Consider the following 24,470-nt stretch of genomic DNA (forward strand, 5'->3'; position numbering starts at 1 on the left):
TTTGGTAGCATGGGGCTACGAAGAGTGTGTGTGTCAGTGGGTGTGTGTGAAATGCTGCCAGAAGTTTCCCTGTGTCCAACAGAGCCAATGCCAGCCCGCTCCAAGATGGTCCCAGTGCTGGTCACAGCTGAGCCCAGCAGCTGGGATAACAGGGTTAAGAAGGGTGAAAAAATGCACAATGGCAGTTGGAGAGAGGAGTGAAAATGTGAGAGGGAGAGCCCTGCAGACACCCAGGTGGGTGCAGAGGAGGAGCAGGAGGTGCTCCAGGTGCTGGAGCTGAGATTCCTCTGCAGCCCCTGGTGCAGACCATGGTGAGGCAGCTGTGCCCCTGCAGCCCCTGGAGGACCACGGGGAGGCAGAGATCCACCTGCAGCCATGGAAGAGCCCATGCCAGAGCCGGGGGATGCTTACTAGAGCGTTCAGAGTTGCATCTGGCACTCTGAAAAGGTGCAGTACAATCCATTTTGGATCTTACCAGCATTTAATTCTTTCACTGAGGCATTGCAGACAGTGATCTTCCCCATTAGCCCTCTTTTTTATGATTGTCACAGACCATGCCTTGTGCAGCAGCAGGGTGAGTATCTTGTAAGACAGAAGTGCATTTCAAATTGTGCTGGGTCTACATCCCGCTTGTTTCCCACACGTTTAAAGCTGAAAGCACTCTAGCATTAGCTACAGCTCAAAAGCAGACACATAACTCACTTCACATCGAAGCACACTTTGATACACTCTTTCTTCAGACAGCAGAGATAAATGACTTGTTGGAAGATACCATCTGCAGGACAGAAAATTTATATTGCAGAGACTAGCGATTTTCTAAAGCTTTATTATTGATGCAATGAATCAGTATTTGCTGCTCAATGTAATCTTGGCAGCATGGCAATATGCTTTTTACTATTTTGAAAAGAAATGGAAATGCAGAGTAGCTGTTTTATTTCAAAATAGCATCATGTCAATCAGTCTTTTTCTGTTTGTTTTGAAGGAGGTGTATATGTAGAGCTGTTAGATGACAGGTCTCAAAACGCACACAAAGTATTTACCTTTGGAAGGTGACTTACAGATCAGATTCTGCATACCACTCTTTTCATTAAAATAGCTGAATACAAGAAGGAAGAACAAATTGCAGTCAAATCAGAGCCTGCATACATTATACATTCGAGTATTGTTCTAAGTGCATGATGGTTTACTGCATTACATGGGTCTCCACAAACGCAGCTCTGCTTACAGATACATTTGCAGGATTAGAGCCCAAAATAGTAACTCCCTGATTCTGTATTTTCAAGTAAGGTTATTTATAACTTTGTTAACAGACTCTCCCCCCTCCTCCAAATCTGCTTTATGAATGGATATTCTGTTTCATAAAGAGTTAAAAGCCTGTTGTGCTGATAACACTTGGAAACAGCCGAGTGCACTGGACGCTGTTTACGTGTTTCAGAAATGAGTGACTTAGGAGCAGCAGCACCTTTAGGAGAGCAGAGTTAAGCAGAGCAGGACCTGAAACTCCAGTACTGGCCACTATTAACTGCAGTGGGGCAGGGCTCTTGGAAACAGAAAGCTAAGGAATGAATCAATGAGATTTCAGAAGCATTGCATGCATGCACACACACACTCAGATGTGTTTAGTGTAGCCATGTCATTCTTGCTTTCTCTATACCCCTGCTAATAATAAAGAATAAATCTTTCTCTCATTCATTGGTTTACTCCCCTCCTTTCCTTGCTCCCAATCCTAATATGTATTATCCCACGAGGTCTCTCTTCACCTCCATATTGTTGACTGAATCCCATTAGCTGAAAACATCCTCCTACCACTAGATGAAGAGAAAAAGGGTACAAATTCTTGCTTGAGAATTACGAGAATTTACAAAAGTCAACAGGATGATGGCATGCAGTAGGAATGATGCCACCCCAAGTGGAGGAAAAATGCTTCAGTTCTTTCTTACACAGGATTTGCAGTGGTATCATTGGGACTTTTGCTTCAGCAATAGCTTGTAGAACTGACACAAAAAAAAATACACAGAATATAAACTGAATTTATGACATAACAAATAATATTTAATATATAGCATTGAATGCATACACATCAATACCAGTGCCGTAACAACAAAACAGAACTTGTAAAATTAGCAGCAGTTTTTTGCAAGTACAAAAATACACATTTTTTTCAGAACATATATAATAGCAAAATTTAGCAGGATATATTATACAAAGCATTTAGATAATGCATTACTCTAATATATTATATGATGTATGACACAGCGAGACCGAGCGCACCCTCAGCAGGTTTGTAGGTGACAGGTTGCTGAGAGGTGCAGTTGACACAACAGAATGACGGGATGCCACCCACAGGGACCTGGACAAACTCGAGAAGTGGGCCCATGAGAACCTCAGGAGGTTCAACAGGTCTAAGTGCAAGGTGCTGCACCTTGCCCTGGGCCAGGACAATCCCAGATACAGGTACAGACCGGGAGAAGAACTCTTTGAGAGCAGCCATGTGCAGAAGGACTTGTAGTACTGCTGGGGGAGAGGCTGGACATGACCCAGCCATGTGCCCTCACAGCCCAGAGAGCCAGAGGTGTCCTGGGCTGCATCCAAAGCAGCGTGGGCAGCAGGGCCAGGGAGGGGATTCTGCCCCTCTGCTCTGCTCTGGTGAGACCCCACCTGCGGTGCTGCATCCAGCTCTGGGGTCCCAGCACAGGGAGGACATGGAGCTGTTGGAGCGAATCCAGAGAAGGACCATAAAGAACATTAGAGGAATGGAAAAACTCTTCTGTGAGGGAATGCTGAGAGAGTTGGGATTGTTAAGCCTGGAGAAGAAGAGGCTTCAGGAAGACCTCACTTTGGCCTTCCAGTACCTTAAGGGGGCTTATAAAAAGAAGGGAGATGACTTTTTATATGGGCAGGTAGCGGCAGGACAAGGGGCAAGTTTTTAAACTGAGAGCAGATTAGATTAGAGATTAGGAAGAAATTCTTTACTCAGAGAGTGGTAAAGCACTAAAACAGGTTGCCCCAAGAAGTTACGGATGCCCCATCCCTGGAATCGTTCAAGGCCAGGTTGAATGGGGCTCTGAGCAACCTGGTCTAGTATCCCTGCCCTGGTAGGGGGGTTGGAAATGGATGATCTTTAAGGTCCTTTCCAACCCAATCCATTCTGTGATTCTATGTTTTAGATGTTGCATAATAAAATTTCTTGTGTTCTGCTTGCAATAATACATAATGCCATTTACAGCAATGTTAAGAAACTATTCACAACTTAAACATGAACAGAACAGCCAACAAAGCACAATAAATGAAACACAGAGTTGCAAGGTGTTAGTTACAAGATTCAGCATTTCCCTTTACATATTTTCGGGCTTACTTTTGCTTTCTTTTGCAGTGTGCAAGAAATAACTACACCTATCGAAATACTGTATAAACATACAGAAAACAACACACTCCCTGGAGGACAATGAAGGTAATATTTATCAGTTCAGAACAGTAGTATAATACCACAGTTATGGAAGCTATGCTGACTTTGCACGCTACATCAAAAGCACAAAGGACTGGGACTCACATCTGCAAGGCTCAACACTTGAGTGGTCAAGGAGAGAGGCCCAGCAGGCAGCCCGCTGCCCTGGCAGGGTCAGGGAACAGGACACTGGCCTTAGCTACCTCCTGGTCCCTTCCAAATTTTCAGGAGATTTCTATTTGCTTGCTTTTCAGCAATTTTTATTATTCTTACAATATTCTTGCAAAGCTTTATATTGGAACATTACTCAGACGGTTTCCTAAAAGAAAGAAAACCTGTGAGTCCAGGGACTGCTCAATTAAATTTGAACAACCTGGATGTTAAACTTAAAATGAACACACATCAACACCAAAGGCATTTTCTTTATGGTGTTTATTTTAAGCATTAAGATTCCTCTGCAAAAAGCTTTGGTCGGTCTCTTCAAACTTTGGACTGCTGTAATGCTTTTCTAGACCTCCTCTTTGATCATGAAGTCTGTCTCTTCCAGTGACTTTCAGAGGCAATGGCTGAAGGTCAGGCTTAATGAAACTGCCATCAACTCCATCAGTAGGTTTCAGGGGTGCTGACCTGGTGCTAGCCCCCACCAAGCCCCCCTCAGCCCCAGTGTCAGTAGGTTGTGGAGATGGTGGCACCTTGGTGGCTGTAAGCAAACAGTCATCAGCCACAGGAGCAGCAGCGTCTTCGTGTTTCTTTAGCAACTGAAAAGTGCTATCAAAAGGGCAGGAGGTTTCACTTAGGGTAAACAGAGCCTGGTCTGAAAACTGGGAGAAAGCACTGTCCAGGGAGCAAATTGATGACACAGATGGAGATGTCCCAGAAGAAGACTGACTAAAAGAGCTAAATCCTGAGCAAAGATTTAATCCTTCAGGCGTTGGAGGCAGAAGACAATGGGACAGGTCTTTCCTTTCAACATTTTGGTTTGTGTTGTCACTTTTACCAACATTAATCCCTACAACCAAGCTCTGATTGCTGAGCTTTTGCCTTTCCACCTGCAATGAGCGGCGTTGGCAGAGACACTCTTCGTCTTCGTGAGAAAGAACAAAGTCACAGCTGGCTTTGCGCGCTGCCTTCTCACGCCCGGCATCGGTGCGCGCGGAACTGCAGGTCTGGAGGCCAACTGCAGGCTCGGAGGAGCGCCGGTGCCTCCTCACAGTCTTGGGAGCATCCGAGGTAGCTGCTGAGGGGAAACCACTGGAGTAGTGAGACTCGTTGGAGTTTTCTTGCGAGGAAAACCTCAGATGCATGTCAGCAGAAATTGCCAACTGCTTCAGTTTGGTTCGGCTTTGGATTTCATCCACCTCTGTCTGCTCCGAATCGCCATCGCTCAGAGTGAAGACAGACTCCCTGCTCCTGTTATCCTGATCACGGGTTTTAATCCAGTCACTGGAGGAAGAGTCAGCTTCATCATTCGCCTCATTTTCCAGGCTGTCATAGGAAGAGTCATTCTGATGGAGAGAAGCAACATCTACAAGGACAAATCAAGTGTTAACACATCAGTGACTGAACCACACTCTTGAAAAGCAGCTTTTTTTTCTTTTTTTCTGGCAAGTATCCTTTACTTTCAGGAGCATTTGCCCTTTAAAGATTCTTCAAGCAGAAATACTAATAATTTCATAAAAAATTACTGTCTTAATTTTGAACTAGAGAAGCTGAAGTGAGTACTAAGCTATAGCTCAGTCAAGAAATACAGGATAATGGCACAAATAAGGGTTAGGGGGTTTTTGTTGTGTTTTTGGTTTGTTTTGGTTTTTTTAAGTGGATAGTAGATAATCCAGCTGTAACCAATAATTTACATACATACATATACTGAGTTGGTAATTTATTTTATTTTTCTTTTCATTATTGGATATTGAAAGCAACATTTAACCTTTCTTTCCTTCTTTCAGACAAATGAAGAAAACAGGGCATACTTCTTACCTCTGCTTTTTGCAGAAAATACAATATTTTTAAGAGCAACACTGTGAAGTTTTAGTCTCAGTTTAAACAGACACCTCATTTGCACTGAGCAGTGTACACCTGGGCCCTATCCTGTATCTGCATTAATTGGAATTACATTAAATCTCTTTTGCTCTGGCTTAGGCTAAGCTGTCTTATCTCACATTTGCAGCAGACACAGTTCATGCATGGGCAGGCACCACGCCTCAGTGCCTGCCTGAAAACTCATTCAGCTGCTGTAACCTGTCATGGGTCTGAGCTCTCACTGCCAGCACATCCCAGCACAACAGATCCCATGTGCTTCACTCCTGAGGAGGGGCAGGCCAAATTTCACTGGATTTCACCCAATCTCACTGGAGGCAGAGCACGAGGAGCTTGAAACAGCCACACTGAGTCAGTCAGACATGCCGACACAAGTGCCATTACCACTTTCAGTACAGGCCACCTGTGACAAAATTTATTTTACAAAAATTCTGCTTTAGAAATACTTTAAGGAGAGACACAAAACTCCTTACAAAGTCAAAATCAGAGGGTTGGAGAGAAAAAAAGCATTAATGATAATCTGGAAAGCTCTGTAAACTAGTCTGCCAAACACTTTCAGTTACTAGTTCCACAATTTTTCTGTGCTAGCAGCAAAATCTGGATGCCCCATTGAAACTCTGGAGATCTCTCTCTTTTGGTAGTGAAGAATAGACACTTTCAACCCAAATATAATGGGATGACAGCTGTATTATGACCATTGTTGATCACCGACTTCCTGATATTTTGGGAAAACACAGGCTAATGCAAAAATTCTAGTTTTGAGAGGAAACCTTCTCTAGATTTTTTCTTTTTTTATTTTCTTTGTTTCCCCTCCCTCCTTTTTCAACCATAGTGGTTCAGATGACTTGTGAAAGCATTTTGTGATATGGTCGAGGTCTATGGTAAGCTGAATCAGTGATTATGAGCAATTCTTTGGGCAGAGGAAAGAGAACAGCAGTATCTGGGAACACCACATGAAGAATGAACAGCATGCTTCCATGGAATATACCAATCTTTTGCCTGCCTGAGTTTAGCTGTCTTAAAGGGATCAAAACATCAATCTGTATTACCTGAGCTGTTCTCTCTCTTGCATGTCATCAGTATTTCTCCAAAGAGGGAGGTAATTTCATCTCCAAAAATCCTGCAGCAATTCTCAATGAGGAACTGTACCAGACTAGAAATCTGCAACCAAGCAATGGGAGAGAGATGTCAGATCTTCTATTATTCAACTCAGAGCAAGCTCACCAGACAGATGAGGAACAGGAGCACAGTGTCATCCATGAGGGCAGCCAGGAACTTCTCTCTCAGTCTCCTGGGCCCAGATAAACTGTCCTGGTATACATCCTTGTGTACATCTTTTCCATTCTACTCTGTCGTGTTCCGAGGTCACCACAACCAGAGATCTTGATGAGAGAGGCATTTTGCTGATACACTGGGCATTGCTTTATGACCTCTCTTCCCTTCTTCCAGACAGATAATGAGAATGGATTGATGAATGTTGCTGGAGCCCTGATAAGAGGACAAGTCCTGATCTGAAGAGGTACTGACTGTTCTCATGTTTGTAACCAACAGCCTGGCTGAGTGGGATGAAAGTTGGTATGGTTTTCTACTACACCAAAGTGTTTCTTACCTTTTTAATAAATTCACTTTCTATATCAGGAGTGGAGGATACAGGAGGCCAGAGCAGACTAGGTGCAATGCACACAGCCAGATTAAAGGCATTCATCTGGTTCTCTTCAGATCGCATTTCTATTCCATGCAGTACTCCAAAGATGTAACGTAAGAGAAAAACATTAGCTCTGGGGAGATGCTCTATTAACCTGAAAACATATAAAACCAGAATTCTTCACATTAGTGACCACTTTCCATAGTGGTCACACAAGTCAAGATAATGGAAATGCAGCAACAGGGTAACACTGTCCACTAATTAAACCAGGGAGGATGTAAAAGAGGTGTTCTTGTTCAGCTGTTTCCCTCACTGTGTCTCTAAACAGTGTTCTGGAACAGCAGAAAACACTGTAACACAAAATTATGCTCTGCCCAGTAAAATGTATGACATGAAACTGTACTTCATCTAAGTTGCCTGATAATTCACCACTCACTTCCCCAAACACTTCAGTAGTCTGTCCATGCCATCTAGTTGCCTTAAATATGTGTGTAAATACTCCTGGAGTCAGCTACTGCACAAAGCTCCATTTCCTGTGACACAGACTTTGCCTACTTTCTGTTTGGTATCACCTGCAAGGTTGGAGGCTTCCCTTGTCACTATGCTCCAGCATTTCATTCACAATTCCATCTTGGCTTCAAAATGGTCACTAAAATTTGAGATGAATGAGGGAAAATACGTGAAGAACTGATTTCAGCTTCCCTTTCACCCAGGACTCTAAAGTTCCCCACAGGTAGTTTTGGATTTTGTATCAGACAGAAATTCAGGTTTTGGACATCATATTTACAAATAATACAAGTTGCTTTTGTTCTTTTCATGAAAGGATATTTAATGTATTTACTGGTGTCCACAAAAGGCAGAAAAGCAGGACAAAAGAGAGTCAGAAAATTGTCTCATACAGACAATCACTTAAGTACATATGTAAGCTTCAATGTTCTGTCATATACAAATATATTTTTAGCATCTATTTTAAAAAATTGTAAGTTGAATATTTATGATTCTGCATTCTGGGATATACATTTATAGGAAAAGAATGTAGAGAACATAAGTAACTACCTTTGGATGCTCTTTATCTTCTCTTCATTATTTCCTTGATCCAGCACAGAGACCCACTTATCACACAGCTGGGATGATAAAATACTGCCTGGAATGTTGCGAAGAAAATCCTTATCAAGAGAAAAGAAGAACAAAACACATGAGCAGCTGTTCTGGGGCATGTGAGGGAGCAGGAATAAGATACACAGATACAAGAGGATGTGCCCATGGGACAGCACTCACTGGCAACCATATCATTACACACAGCAACCAAAACCAGAAGAGTATCATCTGAGATAGAGACACTTTAGATTATGCTTAAAGTGAATCTTTTCCTGCCTTTCCCTACCCTTTTTTGACAAAACAGAGGTATTTCTATGCTTCATCTGATGTTGCTGAACTAAAAAATCTGCAGTGAGACCAGTTATTTTGATGTTGCATAACGTTTGTCTTTACTTACCGCTTAATTTCATCTGTAGTCCCTGTTTCTTCTCCTTAGCTGACAAGCTCAAATACCTCCAGACCATAAGCACTCCAAGGCATCCCTTCCTTCCGTCCCCTAATCAACGGAGTACCTAAACTAGTCACTGATAGTCTTGCTAGTCCTCTTTCCTAACACAATTGGCAGGGAAACTGTTGCAGTTTAGGAAGAAGACCAAATCCTAGCTTCCCAAAAACCTAGGATGAGGGAAGCTATGATGCTTTTTTTGCACAAGGAACATTGGTTTTGACATGCAAGACTGTAACAAAAGATAATGCATGAAAAAAATAATCCAAATATTGATGGCAACACTATAAACTCACTAGGCTCTGCAGCGTAGGGTAATACTGATGTGTAAGGAGATAGGTCTGCAAACATGCCCTTTAGTATTGCATATGCAGAGATAAAGAGAGTGTAACAGGACCAGGCTGTAGCAGAGACCTCAGGAAAGCTGTCAGCAAAACAAGCTGGCTACTCCTCTTCCTCATCCTAATTCAGTGGTAGCCTCCTTTGGAGATCCTCACAAGGTCAATGTGCCAGCACATTCTTGTTAATTCGGTCCACCAATTCCTCTTTGGGCCCGTTGCTGGAGAAAAGCCCTCCTTGGCTGTGCACAGGATCTGTGCTGCTCTCACCCAAAATGGGAGACAGAAACATTCTTCACATACCTTAAACAAAGATGCTGTCACAAATATGGATTCACAGGCCAGGTCCACTTCAGCACCTGAATCAAGCTTCTCCTTTAGCTCTTTGAAGGTTTTTGCACTTCCAGAGCGTCTGAAAATACCCTTGGTGGAAGGCCCCTCTTGGTAAAGGAGGGAAAGCATGTCCTAAAAAAAATTAAAAGGCAAAAAGGATTTCTCATAAATATATTTTATTGTCCAGTGCCACTAAAATGTAGTTTTGCCATTTTTGCCACAGCTGAAAACCTTTAGTCCTAAAAAATGCCAGAAATCAAACACAAGTCAAGGCTCACCCCCCCCAGATCACGCCAAACTGCACAGCAAAGCTGTGATCTGGGGCTCTCATTTTGGAAAACATCCTCTCAGAAATACTGTGCTGCCACTGCTAAGCACTAACTTTCTGTATGACCTTCCAGGACCTGTGCAAGTTTCAGCCAAGTCATTTAAATGTGTAAACACTGTGGTGTGGGAAAAGGAGAGTGGTCTATCTAATTCAAAGCTTTGCATCTGACAGTGCCCTCAGCCAGACACTACTTTGCAGACACTACTTTGCAGGAAGCTATGAGACCCTTGCTGCTCATCATTGTGGTCAATATTATCACCAACCAGAGACAGACTTCTGTTCCATTGCTGATGTCTGAAAAAAATGAGATTTTTATCTAAACTAGAAAGTGCTTTGTTTGTTCATATTTATCTGCACTTCTACAGCAGATCAGAGTCAGGTTTTCACCCTGTTTGCTGCTTGTGAGTGGTATCAGACTCTGCAAGCAGCTCAGGGCTGTCGGCAGGACCAACTCTGGGGCAAGGTGCTCCCGCATGCGAGGTCACTCCAAGGGGGATAAAGCTCAGCTTATGGCTCCCCTGAAGCAAATGAGACTGCACGGGATTAAACAAGTTGGCAGCTTATTATAGGAAAGGGAAAAGAGGCAGATTCCTTCCTAGCTTGTACAATAACAGGAGGGACTGATTTCTTCTGTTACATAAGAGAGGAAAACAAGCAGAAAAGGAAATGCTGAAACTTCTCCTGAGATAATATGTTCATGACATTTGCCAGATGCTTAGCTCTCTGCGGTCTCCTGCGGGCCATCTCTCAGACAAGCAGGTCACCTCTTGCAGGCCCACTCCAAGCAATGTAGAATTTGTCATGTTTATCTCTTCGAAAGGGGAACCACGTGCAGATTATGTGTACGCACACACTGGCCTGAGGACCAAGTTATCAAAAATGATGGCAAGAAAAGAGACACTGGGGGGCGGTCCTGGGACACTGGCCCATCATCATTAAACTGAATTAGTGAACAGCAATGGCTAAGGAATGGAGTTTGGGAACTTTCCTAGTCTGGGCTGTAAGGTAGGTCTTCCTGCCACACAGCAGTGCATGTAAGTCTAATGGAAGCTATTACTTCTACTTTTATTCTTTAATGTTTCTTTCTCACTCTTGCAGAAGTTCAAGATCAAGAATTCACGTAAGTGAGGATGCTTTGGAGGAGCACCTTCATGGCAGCGGGACTCATGTCAGCATTTTCATTTTCTTTGCAGAAATTTAGAGCCATCAAAACACGCTGAGTCCCACAGCACAGGATGTTAGCACAAAGCACAAATGCTTTGAAAATATATTTTGAACAAAAATATTCACAAGGTAAAAATGGGAAGCCCCTATTAAACTAACAAACCCAGACAAAATTACAGGAATGAAATTAAGGTGCAAGACAATTCACTGTGGCACTGGCCAAAAGAGAGCCCTTCAGCTGTGAAAGCAAGCTGGAAGCTCTGAAGCAGTTAGCCAGCCAGGCCTGTAGCATTCATCCCCAATATTTTCTTTCTCTTGCAGGTAAATCCCATTCAGTCCCCCAGTATTCTATTCTCCAGAGATGCTGCATGAATTCAGAAGTAAGTTATATTTTGTAGCATAAACACAATGTTTAAAATTCAAAGCATGAATTCTATCAAGCTGTGATTCTATGCTGAGTAACTCCGGGTATTTTTTCAGATAAAAATTTACTAATATTTATGTTTTGGAAAAATTTCTGAAATGCAGCATTGGCTCATCTCTTAAACAGAGAGACTGAGGGATCAGGTGATCATAGTCATACAGAGTCCATCTCTGGAGGGCTTATTTAAATAACCTAAATGATGAAAATGCACACTGCTCCTTCAAAAGAAAATAACAACCTTACACTATTAAAAGACCTGAAAAGTCCTGGTATGATTCACTATTCAGACAGTGATAAAGCTGCATATCAAGCACCGGCTTAGGAGACAAAACATCTCTTCCTATAAACTGGTGTGACCCCACTGATTTCAGTGGGGTTCTGGCAACTTCTTCCAGACAGAAGTTGGGCTGTTAGGACAAAGGGCCCGATCCTGCAGGGCTCATTCCCACTCTGTAAATATTTCATCTGCTGCACTGACAACAGGGCAGCCCTCCAATGACCAAAAATGCCACATATATGCCTTAATTATACCTAGGAATGGGCTCTAGGACAACCTTTTTCATGTTCCTAGGCTGGTTTTGAGAGCATCCACAGCACCAGAGCTCCCTCAAGAGAGGATGAAAAGATGCTACTGTAGCCTCCCCATTCCCATCTATTTTTTGCAGTGGTGCTGTCAGACCAAAAATGAGGACTCAGAGTGCTTGCCTGCCCTGGAATGACTTCAAGAAAGGCTCTGAAATTGCCTAGTTAAGGGCAGGTGGAATTTTTATGCATGCGTGGGCTGCCTATATGGGACAGTAGATGGGACATTTATGGATGTGGGGATTTTACAGAGATCTTGGGAGTGGTTTAAAAAGTGTGTGTGAATGCGGCATTTATTTACACTGTGTAAGTGAGGATTAGGAAACCAGCCTTATAGCATGGGCTATAAAGAAGAAATAGCCCAGAGTAGCAGACTGATCACATACATTTCTCAAGCTGTTATTAACTGGGCCTGACCACAGCATATGTTAAAAAACAAAGTTCTTGCTGAGAACCACAAACGAGGTTTCCCTTTGGAAACCTTTCTGGTTTCTTTGCTTGGGTAATTTCAATGCCCCATTTACAAACATATCTTCATTTAATACACAGAGAAATTCCACCACTGTAAGACCCAACCCTGAGCCTGGGACTCACCAAGAGGGGTTTGGGCAGGTTGTCATCCTCACAGATGGTTGTTAGTAAGAGGCCAAAGAGCTTCCCAGGAGCAGCAGATGTTGAGGAGAGGGGTGCATTGTCCAAGTGAGTGCCTGGGCCACGCCAAAAAGCCCAATTTATGATAGATCTTTTCCTTTTAAATGACTTTTGGCTTAAGTCTGGGAAAAGAGAAAGGTGTTTATTACGAGAAATGCATTTCAATTCTAGTTCCAGTATTTGGGTTTTGGTGGTTGCTATGGTTTCAAAGGAAAAACTGTCATGAACTCAACCAACTCCTTGCATCCAGCTAAGCCTAATCCACCATGCACATACCTCTGTGTGTGTGTGTGTGTAGAATGTGTTGCCTTACTCATGCCCTGAAGAGGATCACCAGGATCTGCTCTGCACTGCACTGGGGGAGCAGTGTCAGCACTCACCACCAAGTGCAGGATAGCAAACCTCAGCCTGCTGACTTCACACAGGGCTGGACTCTGCTAAATAACTCATTTTCCACCCACAGGTGCAAAACCATTGCCCTCACCTTGGCATGCTGTCCAGAGGCTTCCTAGTTCTCCTGGAAATGTGGGAGACTCTCCCCACAGTTGACACCAGAAAATCAACTAATGGCATTTTCTGACCAGGAAAAGCCACTGCCCTTGCCCTCTTCTCCACAGTGCAAGAGTAGCATCAGTGTCCTCACACCAAGCATTTGCTGACCATGGCCCAGGGACGGTGCCTGCCCTTTAATCAGTGCCTTCCAGATGGCATTTCAGCATGCTGCCAGCACACTGATGGGCTCAGTTTGTCTCCATTTTAACATATTTCATGAGATATCGATGGAGCTATACTAACTGAAGCTCCTGTTTGCAGTGTATAGAGAAGGAAATACCGGTATTGGTACATTAAAAGGGGTTTTTTTATATGACTTTTCTCAACATCGGCCAGTGTGAGGTCTTAACAGCATGGGCTACTGCTAAGGGGAAAAGGAGTGTGGACTGTTTATGACAGAAGTGCTAATGGGGAAAAACTTATTCTGAGATATTTTTTCTTTTCAAGGTGTTTTCAAAGCCAATCAGCACTGATTTAGTTGCTTGCCTATCCCATACACATTTTAATTAGCTGGTTCTTCCAAACATTTTACTTTCTAGTGTTGTGGAGGCCAGAAGCAAGGCTTGCAGAATTAAGGACTGTGGTACAATACCAGATTTTTCTCTCCAATACTTTATTCTTTCCTATACTTTATTAGAATTGGGGTTTTAGCTCAAAGAGTGATTTTCATTATACATCATTCCGTTCCAGATCATGCTCCCTTTGGGAATGGGTGGAAGTCTTTTCATTAGATGCTTACAGGATGAAAAGTTAACAGTTTAACTCAAAATGTGAACATATGAATGTGAAAGCCTGAAGAAAAATTATTTTCATAAAAAATAATGAGGATATACATTTTAAGCAGTCCAAAAGTTCAAGAAATGTAAGTCTGGCTTTACTGTGTGTCTAAGGCTTTACCTGACACATCATGTTTTGGGAGAACAGAACTGTCCTGTAACTTTCAAAATGACTTTTTTTTCCTTTAGATGAGCTGGATATAAGCACCAGAATAAGGTCTACTTCACAAACTAAGGTTTGCCAGTGTTCTAGTGACACAATGGCAAGTACATACTGGTGGTTTTTTCTGTAAACCCTGTAGATCTCAGTGGAAGCAAAAATCAGGATGCTATTTTGGAGAACAAGGAATAGCAGAAGTGAATAAAAAAAAAGGTCTTAAAATTAGGAACTCCTCTTAGTCTCTTACTGATTGTTCCCCTCTTAACAGCCATGTCTCAAACTGAGAATGAGAGCAAAGGGTCATTGTAACTAACTGCAGCTCTCTCCTGGGACAGGAAGGAAATCTTAGCCAGTGTTCTTCAGCAGACCAGGGCAGAAACCAACAGCTGATGGAGGGCAACAAAATGCCCTGCCACTTAAAAACTAACATTCACTGAAAAACAGGAAAACTCATCCTTTTCAAACCCCCTTTTTAAGGGGGTTGAGAAGTCTTAAGCTGAAGAGGAGATGAGAAGGGGTGGATGTACACTTTCTTTCCTTGAACCTGTGCAAAGTTGTAACACTAGGAGAAGCCCAGGCTCCTCTCAGCCAACACAGATGCAAATTATTGCTCTGCAGAAGTACTTCCATAGAAAAACCTCATGGCCTTGCTCTGGTAGATTACCCTAAGCCACAATCAGAAAAAAAGTAATACCAGTTTGCTGGAAAATTTTGGTCAGAGCTCACAGCAGCCACCTCTTCTGCTCATATTTTACATGAAGTGAAAGTCTATTCATAGTTAGTGTCCTAGCCATGGAAATGGCATTTCCTCTCCTTAAAACTAATCAGAAACTTCTAAATAAATCTTCAGCCCTATTTAAGAATGTGCTCGTGAGCATTATTTAATGGCTATGTTTAACTGGTAAGTGGCCATTCCTGTTACATGCGGAAAGGCTACAGCAGAGGCAACAGAAACACTTCACTTCTTTCACAAAGAAAATTCTCCTGTACTTTTTTTAACCATCCTGCCAGGACAGTTGATGCAATTACACCACCACATTTGGTGTCCACACAGCTACTTACTTGACATGAGGGCCAGCTGTCAGTCCTGCCTGCCTGTCAACACCTACACTGCTGTCTAACTGTGGTGCACCCTGGTAGAGCTGGGCAGCTGCTCCTTGCTGCCTCCAGAAGGGACAGCATGGCCAGCACAGAGGGATCCCTGATGCAGGGAAGTGATGGGAGGGAGGACAGCACAGCATGTGGCAGTGAAGTATGGGGTTACAGATACTGCTCTCTGTAAATTCACCCTGTATGTGGTAGTGTGCCCAGTGAGTACCCAACAACAGCAACACAGATTTTGGCTTACTGACCTGAAGATGAGCCCAAAGCCAGATCACAGCCTTGGCTTGCATGCAGGTAATTTTTGCCATTTTCCAAACCCAAAAGAGTTACAAAAAATGCAACTAACAGTGCTGCATGTGAGATAACCTCCTTTGCAAGCAGTCACACCTACACATCACTTTAACAGGTTTTGTCTGATCAAAGAAGGAAAGGTGGACTATAAGCCTTTCTCCCATTTAGTGGAGTCCCTGTGCATGACCTGCAGGCTGCCCCAGGCTTCTGCTGCCCCAAGCCAGGCTCCCTCCATTCCTGCAGCTTGCACAGCACTGGTGATAACACATCTGCATTAGAACTCTACAGGCCTGATTTGCATTTCTATTTTCTTTTGCCAGTCAACATCAGCTGCCAAAGCGGGGCCTGTAAACCTAATTACACCCCTTTGCTAGATTGCCTCATTCTTAAAATATGCCATGAAGTAATATATGATACAAATCACTGGGAAGGGGGTGGATGAATGCATGTGGAAAGGAAATTAATTTATATAAAATATAATCAATTTCCAGAATAATTTGTAATGGACCCTGCTGTAGCTTCACTGTACTTAATTTCTGAAAACATTACAAATGGATTCTATTCATATTCATATACTGTGGGAGATCTTAGGTATTGGGGAGTGCCCAAGACAACAGTGTGGATGGCTTTTTTTTTATGATATGGTCATTAATGTTGAAGTAAGGCAGGGTTCCTAACTGAGCTGAGTATGCTAGCATGTTAAGAACAACAAAAACACACCATGGGATGTGTCCTTGCCCTAAGTCTAATGCCCCAATCCTGTTACAATCTCCTTATTTGTTTTATCATGAGCAGAGCACAGTCATTGACAACAGAGTGAAAAACAGAGAGCAGGTGCTCGTATTTTTGCAGCATCAAGGCCAAAGCCAGAAGAAAATATTACTTTCTTTATTTTACTCAAGAGTACCGAAATAAAGTTCTGTCCGCTCACCTCATCTAGGTACTCAAGTACCTGCCTAGACTTTGCCACTTGAGGGTCCCAGTGAGGCAGGTGTGTAGTTCCAAGTACCTTGCTGAGATAAAGGATGCTGCCAAATGTTGCATGGGAATTCTGTGCCCAAGTCAAGCCTTGACTCTTCAACCATAAAACCATCCTGCCTTGTTACAGAGCGCAGCAAGGGCTGCAGAGAGAAGCTCAGCTAACAGACGCACAAAAATTGCAGGGGAGAGATTTTGTCTTTCTTTTCTCCTGATTTTAGAACAATCACTTGACAGGCAGCTTGTCAAAATGTAACTTACGAAGATGACACATATACAACAGCACGCTCAAATCAGGGGGAGCTACACTGCAAACTCCCCCGAGCAGCTGGAAGATACACCTGCACGCTCCTCTGTGCTTCCCACTGCACCCCCAGCCTGGCACATTTGCCTTCTGCAGCAGAGCCAGGGAGGTGGCCTGGCTGTGGGGAGAGATGCTGGGGTGAGAGGACAACGTACCGTTCAGCTGCTGGCACGCGGCCACCTGGCTGGGCTTCAGCACAAACTGGCACTGCAGCTCCTGGGGCAGCTGCTCCGTCAAGAAAGGGCCCTGAAGCTGCCTGGGGCAGGCACAGTGCTTTGATCCGTGGGGCATAGCGTCACGAATGTGGCTCATTTTAATTCCAAAGGGATATTCATGTCCTGTTCAAAGAGAAATCATAATAATCTCTGTTGGATTGACTGGAGACTTGCAAAACTCCATCTGCCCTGGAGGAAAAGCAGATTTTGCTTGCTGGCCCGCAGCACTTTCTCACTAATCTAAGAATTGTTGCTTTTCTCCATATTTGCACGGGCATAAATCATACTCTGGCAGATAGGGAGTTACTGTGTTTGGTGTAGTTAAACAGATGTAAAAGTAAAATCAGATCTATTACAGCTGTATCACATAAAAGCCTGCCAGAAAAAAATACAAGTGACTATTTCTGAATTCAGTGTTTACTCTTTCTACTGCTTTTATTGTGGCACTGAAAGTTTAGGTACTGATTGCTCATATCATTCTGGAGAGAAATGAGATTTTGGGATCAGTCACGTCAAATTTTTGCTGAGCATGCAAAACCAAAAAAGTCCAGTGTGGAAGTGATCTTCCCCTCCCTTAGCATGTTAAGTGCAACAGCTATCAAATCAGTCAAATGCAACACAATTATGGTTCCTGTCTGAGGCTCAAACAGGAAGGAAACGTTAATCACAGGGCTGATGCAAATGAGCTGTGCTTGGCTTTAACCAGCATCTTTGGGGACTACACTGAGGCAATTCATTTCTAGAGGAGCTTTCAGAAATGCCACCGGAAAGATGCTTTTCAGACTTGTCTAAAGACCTGGCGGATGAAATATATTAAATGTGGATGCAATGCTAAGATGTTTTAGCTAGCTTGCAGTTAGACTTGAACACTAGAGAGTGGAAGAGATGTTATTTGAGATTATAGATAGTATGAGGCTATGGCACAGTCAAACTCTGCTTCTGATGTGCACCTATGATAAAACTTGGCTTTATCTAATAAACCTTTGCATAAGTATCAAGAACAGCATCCCTTTCATGTCAGATTCTTTTTTTCCAAGGATTGCAACTTGAATTTGCAGTGAGAGTCAGTCAACTAGAAAGGTCTTTCCCATTTCTGAATTCTCTGGTTCTATGTGTAAAGGCATGGATGTGATTTGATCTGAAGAAGACACACAATAATGGTCAGAAGCCTGAAGTCTGGTATGTTTCAATGGCAAAACAGTTTGCACTCTCTATAAGGTGCACAAGTTAAACATTTTATAAATATTAATGTTGTCTGACTCCAGTGAAGCATTTGTAGCTAAGGCTGCTTTGAGAAGAAATGGTAAGATTTACTGGAATTAGATTTGCAGGTGAAAAAACCAGAAAATCCACAAGGTTTTCTTGTTCTAATTATCTGCAAACTCATATAGCACAAGTAATGCTGGGCTTCTACAGGGAAATGTTCTTACTGATGGGAAGGGATTTGTGAATCATGAGCCAAAATCAAATCACTCCATCCAATCACTTCTGAGATTTGTGTTGATTCCTGGTCCTGAAATGTTTTGAAAATCATTTTAGAAAGTGAATAAGCACTAATTTGCTCCTAATCAGAGGGGAGCTGTCAGCCAGAATGAGAAATACAGGATTGGGAAGGACCTCTTGAATCAGTTAATTCGAGTTGTGGAAGGAAAGAACATTTCTCAACACTGTGCTGAGTTTTGCTGAGGAGGGCAGTAAACAATGCTATGGAGGTGTAGGAAGACATGTGGTGAAGCTGGACAACCTCCAGAAGAGGAGGTGACTGGAGAGGACAACTCTGTAGAAAGACTGAGGCTCATGCAGCAAAATTGGGGCAGAAATAAATTAACTTCTTCAAGCTCTTAGTGACACAAGCAGACAGTTGCTTTTCAAAACAAAGGATCAGCATTTCACTGGCTCCCCAAACAGGGAAACTTGCGTGACAGGGAACTAAGAGAAAAAACAGGAAAAATAAAACAAAAGAGGAAACTGAATTTCAGTCTTCTCTTTATTTCTCGCTTCCTACAGCAGTAGTAACTGAGTGAATACTGAAAAACAAAACAATGTCAACAACTTACCAATAAGAGGGTAAGGAGCATGTTCTCTTCCTGAAATCACCCATAGCTTGTAGTCTTTTTCAGAGCCCTTTAAAACCAAAATTAAGAATAAGGGACAGGTTCACATAAGGTTTCTCACAATATAAGGATAATCTGCACCTTGCCAGCAGGGTCAAAGGAATCCCCTTTACTTTTGCAGTGTCCAAGTCTGCCACCAGCAAAATTCCTGCAGTGTGTCTGTCATGTGCAATGTGGTTTATGTGACCTGGGTTCAGTTCTGAGCAGCGAGAGGTGCTGGAGTCCGTCATTTCTGAAGGAAAAGGGGGAGATTTTCCCCAAGTCTCTCCCTCAGACTGGAGTGCCTCCTGGCAGCAGAGGGATGGATGTCAGAGTCCACCTCACCCTGGCAGCACTGAGCAACACCCAGCACAGAGGAGAGGCAGGTCTGATCCCCAGAGGGAGGGCAGCTACGCAGCACAAGGAGAAGAACCTCCTGCAGAGCCTGTGGCAGACAGCGGGCAGGATGTGTGAGCTAAGGTGACCCTTCAGCTCCCTCCTGAGTACCAGGGTAATCACAAACCCTGGGATGTGCTCTGGCACACAGACACCCCAGGCCTCACATCTGAGAACTCTGCTCCACCCTCTCCCCAGCTTTTTTACATCTCCAGTAAGCAGGACGAGCTCAGGCTCGTGAGCCAACAGCATCCTGTGACTGACACTGGAGTGTAGGGCAGGAGCACCTTCACCTGAGACCTGAGCCCACCCTAATGATGCCAAGGCACGGAAGGCAGCCCCAGGTTCCTGGCATTCAGTGCTGCCCCAAAATCTCGCTGTACGGCTGCTGTCAGCCTTTTTGTGCAGTCCTTACGTGTGGAAGGGTTTGGGACTGATGGATGGTGTTTTAAGACTACTGAGCCCTCTTTAAAATGTACAGCAGAGAGGATAAATTTACATCAAAAGAGACAATTTTCAAAAGACTGGGGAATATGATAATTTTTGGAAAAAGCTGTGAAAACCTCTGATTTAAATCAAATTGAATTAAAACAAATTCTAAATATTGCCTTTAGCAGAAATGTACAATGTTGCAGTTTAATTGAAGACAGAGAGTAGTACTTATTTCAGATACGATGGTGAGACAACAGAAATAAAAGGAATGACATTTAATATAAACCACTCTCAGGACAAAGGAAAATAGAAAGTGGATAAATACACTGCATTAAAAGTGATCTGTTTTACCTTAAGTCCCTTTTCAGTGACATTACTAAATTAGGATAATTAAAGTCTAGAAGTTTTCTGGCTACAAAAAGTGATCAATACCTCATGACAGCATTTATTAGATCTAAAGTTAAATCCTACCTCCTTTTAAACAGACTTGCCAACTATCCTGCATTATCTGGACCTTCACCCAGTGTTCCTAAGGCTTTTGAGACTCTTCCTACTTGCTGCAGGCACCTGATGTAATGCTGATACACCCAATGAAGCCTTTGCAGTTTGCTCTCTTACTGACAGAGCTTTCTGGCCCATATTAGCACTGCTGTTAAGTCAGCTAGCAGGGGGCAGAAGGAAAATAAATAGGCTTTAGAGACATCTCTGATGCCTCAGGGCAAGCAGCCAGGAGCAAATAAATACAGCTGAAGAGCACAAGAAAGGGTATTTGCTTTTCCTTTCACATACATATATGAAAAGGTTCATTGCTGTGAAGGGGAAGCAGGGGAAGGGAAGAGCCAGTAAGCGTGGTTCCAGGAGGCAGACTGTTCATCTCCGACTGCAAATGCTGTCCTTTATGGCTTTATGAGGCCATTTGTCAGGATAAATGTGACTGTCCCAGAAAAGTCAGCAAGTGTATTTACAAAGCTGGGAAACCCAAGGCCCTTCCTTCTGCCCCACTTGATAATTTGGAACAGATGATCAATGCCATTTTGCACGAGCTAGCTGTCATTTTACCAGAGAAACCACAGAGGAAAAAACCCTGATGTATTAAACCAGAGTGAACTCAGCCAAAGTAACAGCCCCATTAATCACACAATATGTGAAATGTAGTTTTTATAATTGCCATTGAAAAGTCATGGAGCTCCTTTCAAGTGGTTCTCTGTGGACAGAAATAAAAAAACTTGATAGAGCACATAAGGCAGAGCTTCCTTACAGTCAGAACAATCCTACCGGGGGTTGGGTGTTTGATTGATATGCTGGCTACAGCTTAATTTATTCAGTTTGTTTGATTTTATTGCTAATGTTATGATATGCCTCTAATGAAAAAAAGGCTTCCTGCTATAAAGAAGCAGTGAAAAAATGTTTATTACTTGGGCAAATAATTCTGCAGGCAAGATTTTACATTTTTCAGATGGCTTTCATTCTTTTTCCACTTGAAATAAAAGTGTAAAGAGGAGGAAAAGGTTGATGGTGATACATACAAAAGAACACAATGCTGAAACCCAACCAGCTCCTCCTCCTGCTAATCTCAAACAAAGTATTCTCTTCAAACACTACCAGTTTCCTGGTTTTTTCTGTACACAAAGTGAGGAAGTGCAAATGACACCCATCAAGTGGGTAAAAATGAAGCACATCACAATAAAGACTTGCAGTTGTAATAGCATTCAGTCTCCTGATTTTTGATCCAGACCAGGGGAGACAATCTGCAATTAAAATCCTAATTTTAACTCACCTTTTATCCTTTTCACCTTGCAATCCCTCTACCAACTCCAGGGATTCCTTAATTAAATGGACTACTGGATTCTGAGCCAGAGCCCCAGCCCTGGTGTAAATGGGATGTCTGAGCCATAATAAGATGGGTAGACATAAATTGCTGTGCCTGGAAAATGCCAAGCTAGCAGAATAGACCCCTGCACTAAAAGCCTGTATGAAATAGCGATAATGGATGCTGGGGAAGGCAAATTCTGAAGTTACTCCAACTTTTGCTGCGAGTCTCCAGAAGCCCAAGGGAAGCCTAACAGTGGCATTTTGCTCATCATATTTGACTGTTCACACTCAGGGCTGTGGTAAGGAAAGACTTGTCAGATTCCATACAATGAGATCAATACATGCATCAAAACATTTCAAAGAAACCTGTTACCCAAACAGCAGGCTGATAGACCAGTTAATAAGCTGTCATCCAGGAGCTTCTATATGATCATCAGTGTTGGTTGGAGCCACGTTGTGAAACACAGTGAGAGAGCCAGAATTCTTGTCCCTGGCACTGATTCTCTACTACACCTGAGGCACTACCTGGTTTAGAGCAAAGGAAGCCAGCTGAGGCAGTACTTGATCTAGTAGGGATCACTGCATCTATCTGGTACACTACCCTGCATTATCGTAAGTTCTGTAAAAACCTTTTTCCAAAACAGTTTCAGGACACTGTTTAAATTGGGTGCATTCAGAACCCACGCAATCACTTAGTTACATTTGCATCTCATGTAACTCCAAAGGTCCATGGGTATTTAGAGTACCTGACTGGGACACTTGAGAGCAGTGCAATCTGGGGACACAGCTGATCATGCATGTTTGCACATTTTGAAACCAACTAACAGGCAGACCAGTAGGCTCCTTGTTCACACTGAAGCATTCAAAAGGAGTTCTATCAAACTCTCACTTCTTGTGTCAAGATATCTCCTTTTAGGCATCAGCAAAAGATATTTAAAAGCAACTTGAAACATGACTGATCCCTTACAGGCATGAGAGGCTTACTCAAAACTTTTAAGGCACTTGATAATCTCCAGAGGTCTATACGTTAACAAGGCACTTCTGCTGCATTTCAACAACTCTGAACTGCTGTGTTAAAGGATTTAATTAATGTTCATATCCTAAGACTTGGAAAAAGTGCAAGGGAAGATCTGATTGTTAAAAGTACAAAAAAAGACTCATTAAAACTGGTGCAAAGACTTACATTAATTCCCAGCTGCTGCAGGGCCATCAGAATTACATCATTTGCTGTATCAACATTGGTTACATTTAGGGTTTTTGACTGTGAACAGAAAAAAGGAGAAGGGGAAAGTGGCATTAAAAGTCTGGATTTGCAAAGAGTATCTGAAGTGCAGTAGCTCTGCATAATTCATTGTTAGAAAAAGTGAGAATATCTTGTTAAAATTTTACTTGATAAATAAATTATATTACATAGATGAAAGTCCAGCTGTCTGATTTGGTTTGATTCCTCTGCTTTGTCACACACTTTCTGTATTTGCTTCTGCTTCCCCAACAGCTCAATCAAAAGAAAGAGTGTTACAATTACTGGGGACATGACCTCGACATTAAAATATGCAAGAAGTCGGAACCACTAACTGCACTTTTGAACATTGCATAAGGGAAACATAATGGTTTGATTAATTTACAAGCATGCAAGTTTCCTTTGAAAAAATGAAACATTTCAGGGAGTTTTTTTCAGTGAAGTATCAATTGTTAATTTCTGTCCTTTTCAACTCAAGATCTCTGTGGTAAGAAAGTACTGTACACAGGCTGTTCATCCTTATAACCTTTCCTACATTCTATACAGATTTCTCAAAGCTAGATTTGGCTTAGTACCAGAAGCACTTCCTCTTGGGTAATGTTCCATCCAGTTAACACACTATCTCTCCAGCATCCTCCAGAATCTGCTGATAGGCAGTTTGGAAAAGCATGGAGCCGCAGAGACACCACTTCTTAACCAGCTACAGCGACCAGCACAAAGTGCCAAGCTTTATGTCAGCCAAAGTGCCACTTTCCACAGGCAGTCTTTCCAGAGTGAGATTTCAGCACCAGCTGCCTGGCACCAGTGTTGCTCCTGTACTGCTGGGCAGTGCTCTGTACCTCAGCTCCATGGGTTGCTCTAATGCTTGCAGCATCACACCCACCCTGGCCTCACTTCCCAGCCAACTCCACACACCAAGCACAAGTCATTAAGCCCTCATTAGAGGTTGGCTTGGCTCTGCCAATAGGACTACACAGCTTTGGATTGCAGCTGGTTCATGGCCAGACTAAAGCCTTGGCAGAACACAGGCAAGGCAACTGCAACAAACCACCCAGGCATACCTGATGGCCCAAAGAAGGGAAGGTAGCAGAGCTGGGATGTAGATGTTTACCGCCAGTCTCAAGACAGTTTGCAATGCCCTGACACCTTGTGTAACATGTCAATTTTATGCTGGCCATAAGATGTTCAGGTGAAACAAACCCCCTGACATCTTGCATTTAAAAAAGATCTGAGCTGTACATTTGTGTAAGTCCCTGACAGTAACAAGCTGTCATGGTAATGAAAGGAAAGTAGTGAGAATACTGTATATCTTGCTTCAGGACAGATCTGAATGCTCATAACATAAAAAATTTAACATTTGCCTGAAGCAATGACATCTGGCTCTCAGGAGTAGGTCAGCACATTTGCATAAGTTTTCCTCTTGGCTAGAATATAGTTTGTGCCTTGTGTTCAGCCTTCCCTACTGTCCAAAAATGAAATAATTCTTGGGCATCTCCAGCTGCTGTAGCACAGGAACCACAGCACCATAAGAACTATGTGCATCACAAAATTTCCATCTGTTCCTCCTCTGTTTTATTACTGATAATATCTAGACTACAGTGTGTCATTCCTAGGACTGTCAGTATCA

General features: G+C 42.8%; 1 protein-coding gene and 1 long non-coding RNA gene across 5 annotated transcripts in view; one reads left to right on the forward strand and one right to left on the reverse strand.

The window, feature by feature from the left end:
* Positions 1–3,859: 3,859 nt before the first annotated feature.
* Positions 3,860–24,470, reverse strand: part of ARHGAP20 (Rho GTPase activating protein 20) — a 58,147-nt gene continuing 37,536 nt past the window's right edge. For all 4 annotated transcript variants that reach the window (XM_039564680.1, XM_039564694.1, XM_010400548.4 and 1 more), the window contains 9 exons: positions 22,787–22,864; positions 18,928–18,994; positions 16,811–16,993; positions 12,434–12,612; positions 9,312–9,473; positions 8,184–8,293; positions 7,092–7,281; positions 6,532–6,643; positions 3,860–4,970 (listed from right to left, as the gene is read on the reverse strand). In XM_039564680.1, coding sequence (XP_039420614.1) covers positions 3,883–4,970; positions 6,532–6,643; positions 7,092–7,281; positions 8,184–8,293; positions 9,312–9,473; positions 12,434–12,612; positions 16,811–16,993; positions 18,928–18,994; positions 22,787–22,864 — 2,169 coding nt within the window. In that variant the 3' untranslated portion in view covers positions 3,860–3,882. The remainder of the gene's footprint in view (positions 4,971–6,531; positions 6,644–7,091; positions 7,282–8,183; positions 8,294–9,311; positions 9,474–12,433; positions 12,613–16,810; positions 16,994–18,927; positions 18,995–22,786; positions 22,865–24,470) is intronic.
* Positions 9,468–17,279, forward strand: LOC120411215. The gene is made up of 2 exons (XR_005603605.1): positions 9,468–11,213; positions 12,954–17,279. It is a non-coding gene; the product is annotated as an uncharacterized LOC120411215 (long non-coding RNA).

This window comes from Corvus cornix, chromosome 1 (assembly GCF_000738735.6).
Source record: "Corvus cornix cornix isolate S_Up_H32 chromosome 1, ASM73873v5, whole genome shotgun sequence".
NCBI lineage: Eukaryota > Metazoa > Chordata > Aves > Passeriformes > Corvidae > Corvus > Corvus cornix.